This window comes from Megalops cyprinoides, chromosome 15 (genome assembly GCF_013368585.1).
Source record: "Megalops cyprinoides isolate fMegCyp1 chromosome 15, fMegCyp1.pri, whole genome shotgun sequence".
Taxonomy (NCBI): domain Eukaryota; kingdom Metazoa; phylum Chordata; class Actinopteri; order Elopiformes; family Megalopidae; genus Megalops; species Megalops cyprinoides.
This window is the reverse complement of record NC_050597.1, coordinates 2,120,877-2,136,386: the sequence shown is the minus strand read 5'-3', so window position 1 is coordinate 2,136,386 and position 15,510 is coordinate 2,120,877. Positions and strand designations below refer to the sequence as shown.

At 51.6% G+C, this 15,510-nt stretch overlaps 1 protein-coding gene across 4 annotated transcripts in view; it reads left to right on the top strand.

The window, feature by feature from the left end:
- The window catches only part of ehbp1 (EH domain binding protein 1), a 131,026-nt gene that overhangs the window by 49,779 nt on the left and 65,737 nt on the right, over positions 1-15,510 (top strand). For 2 of the 4 annotated variants that reach the window (XM_036546479.1, XM_036546480.1), the window contains exons 8-11: positions 730-834; positions 1,990-2,115; positions 2,412-2,697; positions 5,209-5,428. In XM_036546479.1, the coding sequence (XP_036402372.1) occupies positions 730-834; positions 1,990-2,115; positions 2,412-2,697; positions 5,209-5,428 (737 nt within the window). The remainder of the gene's footprint in view (positions 1-729; positions 835-1,989; positions 2,116-2,411; positions 2,698-5,208; positions 5,429-15,510) is intronic. The other 2 variants (XM_036546482.1, XM_036546481.1) reach the window with 1 other exon arrangement.

The following is a 15,510-nucleotide window of genomic DNA, read 5'->3' as shown; positions in this document are numbered from 1 at the left end:
TTGGCGCTGGTGGTGGTGGCTGGCGGACGTATGAGATTATTTTATTTTCCGTCTCCTTCATGCGCCAGCAGCACCTGCGGTTTGCTTGCTGCTGCTCCCATTGTGCTGCAGACACCTCCGGCCCACGGCCACTGTACGCTGCACACGTCTGCTGTCACTGCTCAGCTACTGTGGGACATCAATTTCATGACTGAGGAAGCATTGGGTGTCAGATCCATTCATTTGACGGGCGTGTTATTTTTGAGGTTTTTGTTTGGCGTCTGGTTTTGCAGGCCTGGCTGTGTGCCCTGTGTTACCTTTTCACTTTGTTCTGTTGCTCCACGCGTCCGTGACTCCTGCCTGCCTCTCTGCATGTGCTCTCCGCTACGAGCGCTCCGAGCCGCCCGCTGCTTGCTGCCAGCTGCCAGCTTCGCTTGTCCGAGCCGGCGCTCTCGGAACGCAGCTCCGCCCCTCTCCCCCGCCACGCTCCCGCCACGTCTCTCTCACACACGCACCTTTGATCCTACCCTGATGTGGAAGGAGACCGTCCCGCGCAGTGCTGACGTGTAACGTAACCCGATGTCACTTCCTGCAGAGTTTCGGAGGTCTGAAAGGCCGTGTGACGCGGCCGAAGATGGGGGCTCTGACGGACTCTCTCTCTCTCTCTCCCTCTCTCTCTCGTTGCCGTATGTGGCTTGCGCCGCTCTGGCCGGTTTGCTGACCGCTCTCCCGACCGGCTTGTGTTTGCAGAGATAGTAAAGCAGCTGAACGCCCTCAGCAGCTTAGATGGGGACCCCGACGACGGCCTAAAGGCAGAGCATAAGCCTCCCGCTAAATCCGCCAGTTCCTCTGAAGGTCTATGCGCTTCCATTCTCCTCTCCTCCCTCACCCCGCTCTTCTCCGCCATTCCCGTCGTGATGTGCTCGTGTTTCCCGCCGTGTGTGTCGTCAGAGAACGTGTATCCATTTGCGGTTCTCTTTTATTTAGCCTTCCCTCTGTTTCTCCCCTCCCCTCCCTGGAAGTCTGCAGTTTGTAGTGAACCAACTAGGAATGAAATGAACAAATACCCGAGGCTCGAGACATTCCAGGATGTTAGGTTTGCTTCAGCCAAGGGTGAAACAAAAAGGTGGTTAAAAAAGCTGAAAACACCTGCTTTAACGAAAGTGACACAAATCAAGCTTCAGGGGCAAAAAATGAATCCTGTGGAAAAACTGTGTAAAAGAACAAGGGAAATGCAGTAAGAGACTTTGTACTTGGAAATTTATTTTGCAGCATAAGCGAGCTTGCATTTAAAATACGTGAACAGATGTACAGCGAGTCTATACACTGAACTATAGGGCTGTGTTACTCCTATACTCCTATACTCCTATACAGCTGAACAGTCATTTTGGAGCATGCAAAAGATGCAAAAGATTTAAAACTGTATCACAGGAATTATTTTCCTGGATGATCTAGTGAAATCGGTGCTGTGTGCCAGCTGTTTTGTGCGTGTAAAGGATATATTTGGGGTGTCGGCTGTGAGCTTCACGCCTCCGGGGGGCAGGACTACAGTGACAATGGCCTAATATGGTTCAGAATGCGGTGGCCAGGGCAGTCGGAGGCATGCCACACCTCGTATCTCCCCCAGGACGTTATCAGGGTGCACCGCGCCCCAGTGACACTCTGAAAGTGGCACTTGCCAAAATGCGAAGGGGGTGTTGAAGAGATGAGTGTGGGGGACCGGGGAGAGAGGGACCCACTCTGTGGGTGCGATCGCTGGTGACAGACCACCGCTTTAGCAGGCTGTTACAGTGCTGCTGGAATTCTGGGTAATGAAGCTGAGATCTGGAAGTGGTTCACTCCAAAGTGCAGAGATATTATATATGTTTTTAATTTTGATTATTTTTTTGTTTTTTTTCCCCCATCCACATGGATTGTGAAGGAGCCATGTTTTTACACTGTTCCTTCCTGTTGGACCAGGCGTGGTAACTTCTCTCTGTCTTTTATTGGGTAACCATGGCGATGCCACAGAGCTCATCAACAAGCTGAACTTCCTGGAGGAGGACGACCAGGAAGCCCCAGGCATGAGCACCAACCCCTTCGAGGACCCTGACGACAGCAACGAGCTGAACCCTTTCGGAGACCCGGATGAGGAAGGTAAATGGGGTCTGTCTTTGCGCTGTGCTTCTGCAGTACCCCAGAGCTACCGCCCCGTGCGAGCCCCTGGGTAAAGTGCTAAGGAACAGGGCTTCTAACCTGAAGATTACCAGTTCAGCTCCCTGATGGGGCACCCTGATGTTTTGGCATGAATGTACTATCTTATCTTTTTATACTTCCTGACAGGGTGTTTGTTTATTGTGCTGTTGGCTTTAATCACTAAGACGTTGTTGAATTTTCACCATGATGCGCCCCTTAATTCAGGTAGTAATTTGTCCCATTTCTGCAAACCACAGAGCCCGTCACTAAGCCAGCTGTCCAGTCTCGTCAGAAGGAGGAGCTTTTCGGGGATCAGGGCTCCACTAATCCTTTCGACGAGCCGGAACCCGAGGCCCCGCAGTACGGGAACCCGTTTGACGAGCCGGACCCGGAACCCGGGCCTCCTCCCGAGAGGGGCTGGAGGGACGGCCAGGGGGAGCAGTCCCCCCCAAAACCCACCAAGAGGAAGAATGTACACCCAGTGGACATGAGCAAGTACCTCTACGCCCACACCACCCCCGCCGAGGAGGAGGAGCTGGACGAGTGAGTGCTGGGCATTATGGGAAATATCTTTCTGCCACTGCCTCTGCGCTCTCATGACTCTGATCTCCTGGCGCTTGTTTAGCAGGGGCTTTTCATTCGCACCTGGATACTTCCACAGCTCTTGGGAGAGAGCCTCTCAGGGCCTCACGCTGAGCTCTAGGTCAGGGTTCGATCCTGGCCGTGTCATCAGCTGACAGTGATCAGTAACTCACAGCAGTGGAACAAACTGGTTTTGCCCTGCGGGGAGAGGGGTGCGCAGGTTGGGCAGGAGACTGTACGTCTCATCACACACAGGCGTGTTTCATACCTGTGCATGGGGACGGCAGTGTGAGAAGCAGCGCTTGGCGTCACCTGTTTGGGGGGAGAGCTTGTGCTCCCAGATGGTGTGGTGATGGGCTGCATCTCTGTGATGCGGGTCGGCATTCTAAATTTGGGGAAAAATCTCTGGGGAGAGGAGCAGAGTCCGTGATTAAAGAGCAGCAAGATCTCCTGAATGGTAAATGTTATTAGTATGTTCATTATCAGTAAGTCTAGCTGGGGCTTGACGTGACTGGTTCTCATCTTGTGAGATGAGTGTCTGAAAACAAAACTCCCATGAACGGTACTTTGTAGATGTGATGCTTTAGAATCGGGTCCCACCAAACAATGTGTTTATTTTTATAGCATAAGCCTAGGTACCTTCTGTGAAAACAGGATCAAACGGTTCGGGAAAGTGGTGTTAGGCTGATATTGTTGACCATATTTCTCTACTCCACTGACAAAACTGAGGATTAGAATTTTATTTCAGGGGTGTTGTTTCTCATTTGCCACGCACCTGTAGGATTTCAGCTCTGGGCTGTTTGGTCAGGAATGCAGCCAGTATTATACTCTAAACTGTAAATGATAAAATTGTCTTTTTAAGAGCCTTTCAGCCAGCAGTGGTGTGGATTTAAATGCCCTGTGTGCAGCTCCCTCCGGTGTAAGTGCAGGCTCCGGTGTGACCGCAGTGTGCTTCTGTATCTGGAGCTGGAGTCAGTGGAAGCGCTCTGGGACGGGGGGCTTGGTTTGGGGAGGCCTGCCTGGGGTTGGGGGGGTAGGTGCGTGGGACTCGTGTGGACAGCCGTGAGCAGTGACTGCAGGAACAAGAGGGCTGTTGTTCTGTGCATTCCGCTGCTGTGTACACTCTCCCATCCTCTCTGCCCCCCAAATCCTTACCCCCCCCCCCCCCATCTGCCTTACCTCAGAGCTTGTTGCTGAACAGCAGTTTGTTGAGCCCACCCTTAAAATTGTAGTGACTTGCAGCAGAAAGGGTGGAGGGGGTGTGGAGGGTGTAGGTTCAGAGTCTGTGACTTTTATTCTTCTCCTGCACAAAGCCCACTATGAGCGCATTCTGTCCCAGTGAGCTCAGACTGCTTTCCACAGCTCTGAGGCTCCGTCCTCTGCAGGGCAAACCTCTCCTTGCCTCCGCCCCTCTCTCTGTCTCTCTGGGGCTGGGTGATGGGGGGCCCCACACAGACCCCTCACCCGCCCCTCTGTGCTGTCCCCTCGTTGTATCCCTGAGCCGGTGAGTGACAGGCCTAACCACAGCGGTGGACCCGACTGGGCAACAGGCTTTTGTGTTGCCCCCCCTCGCCTGTTTGTGTTCCTGTTGAGCCAGCCTGTGGCTCCGATGAGCAGGGTCAAGCTGACCCAGCGAGCACCTGGCCTCTCAGGGACTCGGCCCACCCTTTGAGAGAGGAACCCTGAGAAAGGGAGACCAAGTCATTTTCCATGCTGCTTATGCAAAACAAATTGAAGTTTTCGTTCTTAAAAATATTATTGAGATCCCCTTAAAATCCCATCACCTGTTGTTGATTTGGTGACAGCATAGTGTTGTTGCTTTGTGGAATGTTCTGGACTGCTGTTACTGTCCGCGGTGTGTGGATGGCGCTGTGTGAGTTTGCCGTACTGCTACGCATCACAGCGTTTTCAGAACCTTCTGTTTCCCTCTCTCCGGCTGAGCCTTTCGGAAGCGTAAAGCCCTCACAAGAACACGGCTCATTATCTTTGACTTACCAAAGAGTGTCTTTGAACTCTTAAAAACTCTGATGGGGAAAAAAGAAGGTGACTGAGCTCAGAACTGCAGTTATATTGGTGTGTTTATTAGGGCGATTCACAGGCGTCTCTTCTCTCTGTGTGTTCTGATGGTGAGTTTCAGGACTCAGGTAATGCAGGTGTTCTGTGTGTTCTGATGGTGAGTTTCAGGACTCAGGTAATGCAGGTGTTCTGTGTGTTCTGATGGTGAGTTTCAGGACTCAGGTAATACAGGTGTTCTGTGTGTTCTGATGGTGAGATTCAGGACTCAGGTAATGCAGGTGTTCTGTGTGTTCTGATGGTGAGTTTCAGGACTCAGGTAATGCAGGTGTTCTGTGTGTTCTGATGGTGAGTTTCAGGACTCAGGTAATGCAGGTGTTCTGTGTGTTCTGATGGTGAATCCAGCTCCTGGCCTTGCGCTGTTTCAGGTGTTCTGCTTGTTCCCTATGCTCCGAGCAGGTCAAACCCATTCTACGAGCCCAAGGCCCCCGGCCCCGCCCGACCCTCGCACCCCTCTCCGGAGAGCAGCCTGGAGAGACGCATGAAGAGGAGGGCCCCTGCGCCCCCTCCCGCCGCCCCCTCACCCCCGACACCAAAGACAGCCCCCGAGAGGGCGGGGAGCGGGCCCGCTGCTGTAGCTGCTGCTATAGGGAAGGAGCTGGCCTCCTCCTCTCCCAAGGTAAGGCCTGTCCACCTGCTCACACTACTGATGCTCCTGAGGAAGGCTCCTCCTTCAGGCCCAGTGTATATCCAGCACATAACTGAACTGTCTGTGATTGGCCTCAAATCTGCCAACCTTTTCTTCTGCAACTAAAGATGTACTTCCTGTCTGTACAAATAATCCTTTGTTTTCTACTCCGACTCTGGAGTTTTTTTTGAATGATTGTTGTTTTGAGCCTGCCCCCAAATGACTCTCGGCCAATGGTGTTCGGAGGCATTTGTTGGGCGGGAGGTGGCGTCTCCGCACTGTTTTTACAGCACTGCCATTCTGCTTAAAGCCGGCTGCCTGTTTGAATATAAGTATGTGTTTAGTTTATTTATTCATGTGCTGATTTTTCCAGTGCGTCGTTGGATCTAATTAAACGGGTGCTGGACTCGGGCACGGTGCGAGCCAGTCCAGTGGGTCTGAAAGCAGGCCGGGCCTTTGGGGTGGGGGTGGGGGGGGGGGGGTCTCAGCCCGGAGAGGGGAGCTTAACCCAGCAGGGTGATCACGGGGGCGGGCGCTCTCCCCTCTGTCGCTGTGTTTTTATTTTTCGGAGCAGTAACGGAGCCGGTATTTAATTACAGCAAGGGGCTTTATCACGCAGCTGCACTCGTGTGGATCTGGATGAGGGGGTCTCCCCGTCCCAAACGAGTTTAATTACCCCGCCTCAGTGGTCCTCAGTGATCCGCCCCCCGCGGGGCGCTGTCCGGGGGGCTGGGGGGAGGAAGTCAGGCTGCCTGCAGGGAAAGGTAGGATCATGCCAGTGATGCCATGTGTGTGAGCCTCGTAAATGTTGCGTAAACTGGCCAGGCAACCTGTGAAATGCTGTTGGGAACCCACAGTGGAGATGCGGTATCACAGAATGATTTTGGTGAAGGTGTGTGGATTCATTTAATCTGAGTGTTTGATTGGTCTGTATGGAGGAGCGGGCTGTTGCTTTCCTGCTGAATGCTCTTATAGATCTCCGCATTTGTGCCACAAGTTATTGAATGTCTCCCAAATCCTTATTTATCATACACGACCCCAAAGAGAGTTTCTTTACAACTCCAGGGAAAGCCTTTTTGCTTTTATTGCGCCAGTGATGCTCCCAGTAACCCTCGCCTAGAGAAGGCTGTCATGTAGAGGTCTGAAAGCCTTTTCACGGAGGCCAGCCTCTGTCAGACAGATATCCCAGACGATCTCTCCTCTCCTCCCCTCTCCTCCCCTCTCCTCTCCCCCTTTTCTCCCCTCCTCTCCTCTCCTCCTCCCCTCTCCTCTCCTCTCCTCTTTTCTCCTTCCCGGGAGAATCACCAGGCCGTGCTCCCTCCATGTTCCCGCCGCCGCCGTCACCGCGGCCGCCTCCGTCGGCAGAATTGGAGATGACCTCTGCGTGAAAAAAGTCAAAAAGGATTAAGGAGAGACGTTCCCCACAAGGGGCGACGCGCTCACCGAGGCAGCGGGCCGGGGACGTGGGAGGATTGTTGATTCTTACGGGGAGTGGGAGTGCTGGCGGAGGGCTCCGAGCAGGCCTTCAGCGCGAGATGGGGAATAAAGAGTACCTTTCACAGACGCCAGTGTAATCTGGGAATGTAGGAAAGGAAGGAGAACGTTTAAAATGCAGAGACATGGTGCTCATCCTCCCTCAGCAGATAAGTAAGGTAAAATTACCCACCCCCACCCCCACCCCCTCACCCCCCCTCGGTGTTGTTCAGTCAGTAAACGGTGTTTACATGTCCTTATTTCTGGGGTGGTTTGTTTGTCTTTTGTATCTTATCCCCTTTACAAGGTGTAATAGCTCCAAACATGCAGAGACAGCCATTATAGCGCAAGGTTTTAAATTATAATATAATTTTCATCGCATGTATAACAAATTCGCCCTTCAGGTTTTAAAAGAATTTGAATATACTGAATATAGCCTTTTTTGACGAAGTTGATCTTCTCTTCTTTAATTCTGAATGTATTCAGTGTTTGTTTGTAGAAATACATCTCTTACGTGCCTCAGGTGGAGGCTTTGCTGCTCCAGTTCTGTGGTTTGTCAGTGGTCCATAATACAAACATAGCATGCATTTATTCATGCATATATAATATGGATATGTATGTCATGTACATATCTGTTCATTCAACCTAATATTATTGCTGTTATATGAGAAGATGAGTTACTCATAGTGAGTGAAATAAAGCAAGAATGAATGCCGTGAGATTGTTGCCCAGTGTCCATAGACAGTCTCTTCGCTATGCAGGCAGTCAGGGCAGAAGGCGAAGGGTGTGCCTTGAGTGTCTTCCTCGCATTTGGACAATTTCAGTGTCCTCTGCTGGTTACTGTTGCTGGTGTTGGGGTGTTTGGGGCGATGGGGGGGGAGTTGGGGCTTTTGAAACCCTGCTTTAGACAGGTGAGCGGTGATCTGGTGAACACCAGCCCCACCTCTCAGATCCATGCCTATTCTTCACGGGCTGAAGATCACCCAGGCTGCAGCAGCAGGCAGGGAGCTCCTTAGCGCCCCCTGTCTTCGGCAGTGGTTCCTGCGGCAGTGTGAATGGCCTGGAGCTGGGCACTCGGGCCCGGGCCTGCTCTCTCAGTGCCTCCTGCTGACCTGTGTTTGAGCAGGAGCTGCAGCCGCAGGCGGAGATGCCTCTGATCAGCAGTGTCCTGATTGGCTGGTCTCAGGGTCGTTTCCATGGTGCAGGAGCGAATCCTTAGCGTGCCCACCGCTCTGCACATCCGACCCCAGCTCCAGCCAGACTGCCCACATTAAGCGGGATGATTTCCCACAATCCCTCTGTGCCGCTCGGGCCGACGGACCCCAGGAGCGTCGCAGAAGCCGTTTGTTTTGGCAGGTTTGGGATTCTTCATCAGCTCTGCCCGGTCAAACAGGGAGCTGACAGCAGGACAGGGGGTGGAGAGGAAGTGATGTCATAAAGCACCAGCGCGAAGCTCCGCCACTTCCTGTCAGGCTTCTCATGCTCTGCCTTCCAGTTTTTGAGATGCTCTTTCTGCTGTTCACTGGGCACCCCAGGTAAAGCACCTTAGATAATGGGGTCTCAGCAGTAGTGTAGCCCCTGATCAGTGGCTTCATATCCAGTCATACCTCCTCTCTACTGCCCCCTACTGACAAATATCAGAATTAGAAACTCCTTATTCCCAGTTTGCACTGGCTCTGTAGAATAGACTGTAGAATAATGCACACCATTGTTCTTGAGGGTTTTGAGGAAGGAGTGGGAAGAGGTGTGTTTTCTTGCCTTGAGTTTTGCATTTGCCAGTTCTGAAAGCAACTTCTGGAGGATTAATTTAAATGAACAATGCAAGCTCCCTGGGAAGCTCCCAAAGCAGGCTGTTCTGATTCAGTAGCGTCGTCCTCTGGGCGATTTCACCCCCTCCTGCACACGGGCCCCCCTCCGCCGTGCGAGGGACACTTTTAATAAAGCGCTCTACACTTAGCTGCGCTTATCTCTGGATTTCCCAGAGTTTCTGCTTCATGAATTATTTTCTTTATTTTCAAGAGTCCACTCACATCTCAAAAAGTTAAGGCTTTTTTTATATTTTTATCATTGTCATGTAGAACTCCCTGAACTTTGAGCAGAGGTGATTCCAGCTCGAGCTCAGATGTTTATCTCTGAAATGTTCCTGCACAGCCAGAGTGTGGCGTGTGGATAACTCTGCACACTGCTTTATCAGAGCGTTCTGAATGGAGGAAACTGCCTGTCTGTTTTTTTATCTAAGTTCAGAAATACAGGCCTCTTTGCATACTTAATGTTCTCAAGTATTAGACTGAATTCTCTAACACAACTATTTTGTCTTTTTAAAATGGACATATTTTGAAGTGAAAAATCTGTGGGAAACTCACACACACACACACACACTCACACAAACAGACTTTTGAATGCATTTGTACTTTTTAGAATGCTGTGATTTTTTTTTTGGTATGGTTGTCATATTTTGAACATATTGTCTCACCTCACACCGACATACAGGTAGAGCCTGTGTCTGTATTTGGGCACATGCGCATTTGTGCAGTAAAAACTGTATGCTCTTCTTAATTAAAATGAATCAAATGAGTAGAAATTAAATTACATTTACAAGAGACCGGAGCAGAGAGAGAGAGTCAGGGGCCAACATCTTTCCTTTTCATTTCTGCACTTTGTTTTCTCTGAGTTTTTTTCTCCCCTTTCCAAAGCGCGCTGTGGTAAATTGAATTAATTAAATTAGCAGGATTTAATTGAGTTCGCGCAAGGCTCCAGTGTTGCTTAATTGGGTGGCAGAAGGTTTCCGTGACGGCGTTGCGGCACTGGCTTCCTGAAGTGTGTCAGAGCCGCGGCACAGGGGACGTCGTGGGGAAGGGGGACCCCACGAGAGCGCTCCCTCCGCCGAACCCTCCCGCGTTCTCACTGCATCACCTTGAAATTGTGTCCCCAGAATTAAAGTTAGCGGAGACGGTCGGCCGCACTCTCATGGCCATGCGGAGTGGTGCACGGTCTGTGTTACCTATGCCCAGCCTGGGTCTTCCACGTGATCAGCCGGGGTGCTGTGTCCAGGCAGGGGTTTGGGATTCGGGGTTCAGGTTTCGGTATTTTGGGGTTCAGGGTTCGGGGTTCAGAGTTCAGGGTGTTGTCCGGTGTGCAGTGAGGAGAGGGGCTCCACAAAGGCCCCAATATGATCGGCTGTGCGGTAATCTGTGAAACATTAGGAGAGTAATCCTCGGGGTAAACCATGACTGTTCAGCTCTTTCCCTTTTCTTCCTCTCTCTGTCTCGTAAGCGATACAGGATGCGCTAAATCCAGGCCATCGGAGTCTGCAGCGGGGCCCCGGGGCCCAGGGTCCCCCCGCAAATCCAGGGTCACCCGCGGGACTATCAACAGCTCCGCGCTCTTAACCTTTAAATCTTTCAGTCTGATAAAAATACCGACCTAGTTACAGCAACTTAGCGAGATGGGGAGGGTGGGAAATGACTTAACCTTTTCCCCCAGCCGCTACCAAAGCACAGACGGTCCTCTCCCAGACCTGGAGAATGTCAGACTTTGACATTTCTCTGACAGTTTCAAATAATATTAATAAAATAAATAAATACAATTCTGTGTGCCTACGCACGAATGGGGCTGTGTGTGCGCTTGTGTTGCACGCACACATCCACAGTGTCTGATGTAGCTGCAGCTCACAGAAAACCGAGCTTTTGCTTGGCTCTCACCTGTAGCTGTTCTAGAGCAGCAGCCAGTGCTCCTGCGCTGACCCAGAGCCTCGGCTTTTGCTCTGTCCATGTGGGAAAATTAGCAGTGAAACAGACACAGGTGGAGGCAGCACGGTCTCAGGTTCGAGGCGCTCCCAGTACCACGGCTGCTGTGTCTTCTCCCTTACGCTTTGTGTGTGCAGTTCATGAGCTGAGCACTTGAAGAGCTCTCCAGTACCCACGCAGGCTGATACAGAGGCTTTACAGAGCGCTTTGTAATCTTCCCTGGGTAAGTCCATAGTTTTATCTGCCAGGGATTACTGTAGTGCTTTTCCAAAAGGCGGACAGGGAGGGAAAATGGAGTAAAATGAAAACAAATCGTAGTGTAATCTACAGGAAAAAAAAATAAATAAAAAAACCTGTCTAAGTGAGGAAGTCCACAGACCGCAAATTTTGGAAATCTCTTAATCCCTCATGTTTGATGTCTCCGAGCTAATGGCGTTTATTAGGGTGGCCCAAAAGGGCCTTTGTCCGGGATGCGGTTGCCTGTCGAGGTTTTGAATGACATGGCGGGGAAAGACTGGGTAACTTTAGCTTAATCTGGGCTTACTCTGCCCCGACACACAGGTGTGTGGCCCTGTGCTGCAGAGGCCAGTTCCATAACCCGCCCACTGGATCAATATTGCTCTTGTTGCCTGAGATGTTGAGCCAAAAGAAGCACCTCTCCTTCAGCCTGCTTAATTTTAAGCCCAGTAGACCCATTCACCCCCTCCCACTGTCTCAAAACCACAGAAATGGACAATGAAGTGAACCCCTGAGAGTTCTGTTTCTGGATGGATTGACTGAATTAAATCTGCGTGTTTTTTATTACAGTTGGTTTTTTTAAATGAAAAGCAGTTGAACGTTTCCGAAAGTTTTTAAAAAGTGGAAGGTAAAGGAGTGGTGAGACCTGAGGGATAATATTAACCATAATGCTGAATCCTGCTGTCTGTTCCTGTTCGTCCGTCTTTCTCTTCCCAGATGGCCATGGAGTAGCCTTGTGCACTTTGGGTGTACCCTTCGGAATGTGAGGGGGCAGTCAGGTCTGCAAAATTCCCTGCTGAAAAGTTCTTCTGAACACTAAACAGGGTTTTGTCTTGTCCTTCGGTGTGTGCAAACAAATTTCCTACACAGACACCACCCTAGAGAAACCAGTGAGTGTCTGACAGAACCATGAACTCGTTCGTCTCTGGTGAAGTGTGCACAGTGGTGTATTACAATCCTGTAACTCTGAATCAATGAATCCTACCAAGAATAACAGGGTGGCCATTACAGATGACAGGCCTTTATAGGTGTTTGGCTGGAGAGGGCCTCGTGACCTCAAATGTAATGTTAAAAAAGTCTGCTTGGCATATCGACTGGCGCACTTTGCTGGGCGGAGGTGTTTACTGAGGGGCAGAGGAGCCAGCAGTCCCTTCAAAGCGGGCACGCTGCTGTCATCTCCGTCTCTTTTGGGGAGGCGCAGCGGCTTTTTCATCAGGCGGAGAGCACGTCTCCCTCTCATCTCCACCAGCGCGGTGCGGAAACCAGCGACGCTGAAGGAAGTCTGTCAGCGGCCATCGATCCCGCGCTCCGCTCGCTGAGCGCGCCGGTGCACTTATCGATGCACGCTCATTTTGATCAGGCCCTTCGTTAGAGGGGTGACTTTGTAATTATTTTCATTTTAATTGCTTCGCCTATCTCCCTTCCCATCGGGTGTGAGCCGCCGCGGGCTGGACAATGCTGGATCGGCACCGGGAGGGCGCCGCCTGCGCGGCGCTTTTTCCCGCCGAACACGGTTCCTGAAGTACCTCCTTAATGAGTTTTTCTGCGGAAGCTCTGATTAATTGATAAACAGACGCTCTATCGGGCAGATCAGTGAACCTGCACACCCCTAATTTGTTTGTTGAAGACAGCAGTTAAAGGAGATTAATGCCTTACAGATTTGGGAGGCTATTTGTTCTTAAACCCTCCTATTCATTTTTTTAATGACTTGAGAGGGAGAGGGCAAGAGGAGTATGTGTGTGTGTGTGTGTGTGTGTGTGTGTGTGTGTGTGTGTGTGTGTGTGTGTGTGTGTGTGTGTAAGGCATGGGGGGGGGGGTTGGCTCTCGTTTTAAAGGGAATTGATGCTGATTGTACAGCACGTATGTGTTGTCTGTATTGTTCGGGAGATGTAATGTTTCCCTCATGGTTAAAGCGTGTGTAAAGGGCGCGTCTCAGGCCAGGGAAGCGGGCGGCGGTGGAAAGCACAGACACTGCATTGCAGGTTTCCACGTGGCTGAGCTTGTTTGCGGGAGTGTGCGTGTGGGTAATGCCTCCCTGTCCCACCTCTGCTTTTCACAGCAGCACACTGATACAGCTTACACACCATTATAACACTTACACATTCACGCTCGCAAACGGGGGAGAGGAACAGCATGCTGCGTTTCTGTTTGATCTCCCAAATTTATGCATTTTTATTCCTTTTTTTTTGTGTGTGTGTGTTTTAGCCTGATTTGGCTTACCTCGTAGCCCGGTCCCCAGATTCAATTCAGTCATGCTGTTATCGTTTTACAAGTCTGAATTGCCAAATGCAAACATCTCCTGCCTGCTTCTACAGCAATTCCTCTTGTTTGGATTTTTTTTTTTTTCTTCATTCTCCAGATGGGGTGCTATATATTCTATGAAGCAAATCGAAAACGTTCTGCAGAATAAAAACAATTTACAGCTTCGAAACATCCACTGTTACTCAAAGTATTTATGCCTTTGCGTTTCTGCGCAAGCTTTAGTTGAAATCAGGACGATAGGGCTTTTCAGAGGCGGAATTAGCAAAGTGTTTGGCATGAGAGATGATTTATGAGAGGAATGTGGTTGTTATTCTGAAATCGTGTAAGTGATTACAGTGGCAATACGCCAATTTCTTTGTAAATTAAGGGTGAATTCCTGTAGAGCTTTCTTCTGCTCCTGGAGGTCCAGCTTTGGAGGTCCTGTGCTGTAGGTCTGAAGCGTTTGCTCTTAGCTCCCAGGTCCAGCTCCACTGTCTCTTTCCACAACTGCACTTTGCATTTGACTGTTTGTCCCAGATGATGAAATTTTGAGGTTCAAACCATTTTGTCGCCGGCTTCACCTGTCCATTGCACACTGAATTTCAGGTGGGTCACATTAGTTGCTTAGTTGAATGCTGCTTAAGTAGATTAGCGGAGAGGAAACACAGGAGACATATTTTTATTATAAACCCATGTAATATTTTTATTTGTTGTTGTTATTATTAGACATCGGAACACCCTGCCTGTACCTCTTAGACTCAGTCAAATGTAAGCAGTTTCTCCTGCTGACATCTCGCGTCCTTTCAGCCATTTTCCCTCCTTCCCTTTGGGGAAGGGAGCAGGGGAAAGCCTCTTTGTACACGCTGCACAGTGTATGACGGTTGTGTCTTTCGCCCGAAGTCATGGACTCCGATGTAAAGTCTGTACAGGCAAGCGCTGGGATTCCTGCTTTAAAGCACCTTACGTAAGGCATTGCACACGCGTGTGCTTCAGATCGTCTCGCCCCGAGCCTAGTGAGGGGATTACAACTTTTAAAGAGTAGAGATTCAACACCTCCTCCAATCTGACATCCTCTGACACCCCTTCATGACATAAAAGTGATGTTTTAGGGCGTTTAGCTGCTCCTCTTTCCTCCATTTGTGTAATTTAATTTCACTTGTTTTGAGGTCACACAGGTTTACACACAGATTTGGCCTCAGGTTAATACCAGCCTGTGGACAGAGAATAGGCATGCATTTTTTGTTCTTGTTTTTATAAAAAGCACATCCTCAGAAGCACCGCTCTCAGGGACATTTGTGCCCGAGGGAAGCTCTGCGTTGCGTGTTCAGACCCGTTCGTTTACAACAACAATATACAAATATGAGTACAACATGCCACCCATGGGATCAGCGCTGTCAGAGCTGGTGCTGGTTCTCCTCACAGGGCGCAGGGAGGCGCAGGGAGGTGCAGCAGACAGCGGCAGCACGAGGCGAGGCAGAGGGGAAGGAGCTGTGGCGAAAGGGCGCGGCAGACGCGGGTTCGGAGGGACCGGAGCCGGGCTTAATGCCAGCAGAAATCACTGCTGCTCTAACCTTTGCAGGTTGAAAGGCTGGCCCCGCGGGCCCTTTGAAGAGGCCCTGTGAAGTGGCGCTCTCGGGGGGCCTGGCGGCGCAAGCGGTTGGGGGTGTCCTGGGGGCGCTGGGTGCAGGTGCTGCTGATGGCAGGGTGGAGGGGGGGGCAGCGCGTCGGGGGTCACGCTGAGCCGGGTCGATCGGGACGGGGGCGCGCTGGGAGCAGGGTGCCTTTGTCTCTGCGTCTGTGTAATCGCGCACTGCGCTCCTCAGAATGTGTGTTAGATAGTGACTCTGTCTGGGTCAGTGCCGCTGTGGGGTCAGTGCCGCTGTGGAGTCAGTGTCGGGTCGGTGCCGCTGCGGGGGCGGTGCCACTGTGGAGTCAGTGTCGGGTCGGTGCCGCTGTGGGGTCGGTGCCGCTGCGGGGGCGGTGCCGCTGTGGAGTCAGTGTCGGGTCGGTGCCGCTGCGGGGGCGGTGCCACTGTGGAGTCAGTGTCGGGGCGGTGCCGCTGCGGGGGCGGTGCCGCTGTGGGGGCGGTGCCACTGTGGAGTCAGTGTCGGGGCGGTGCCGCTGTGGGGTCGGTGCCGCTGTGGGGTCGGTGCCGCTGTGGAGTCAGTGTCGGGGCGGTGCCGCTGTGGAGTCAGTGTCGGGTCGGTGCCGCTGCGGGGGCGGTGCCGCTGTGGAGTCAGTGTCGGGTCGGTGCCGCTGCGGGGGCGGTGCCGCTGTGGAGTCAGTGTCGGGTCGGTGCCGCTGCGGGGGCGGTGCCGCTGTGGAGTCAGTGTCGGGTCGGTGCCGCTGCGGGGGCGGTGCCGCTGCGGGGGCGGT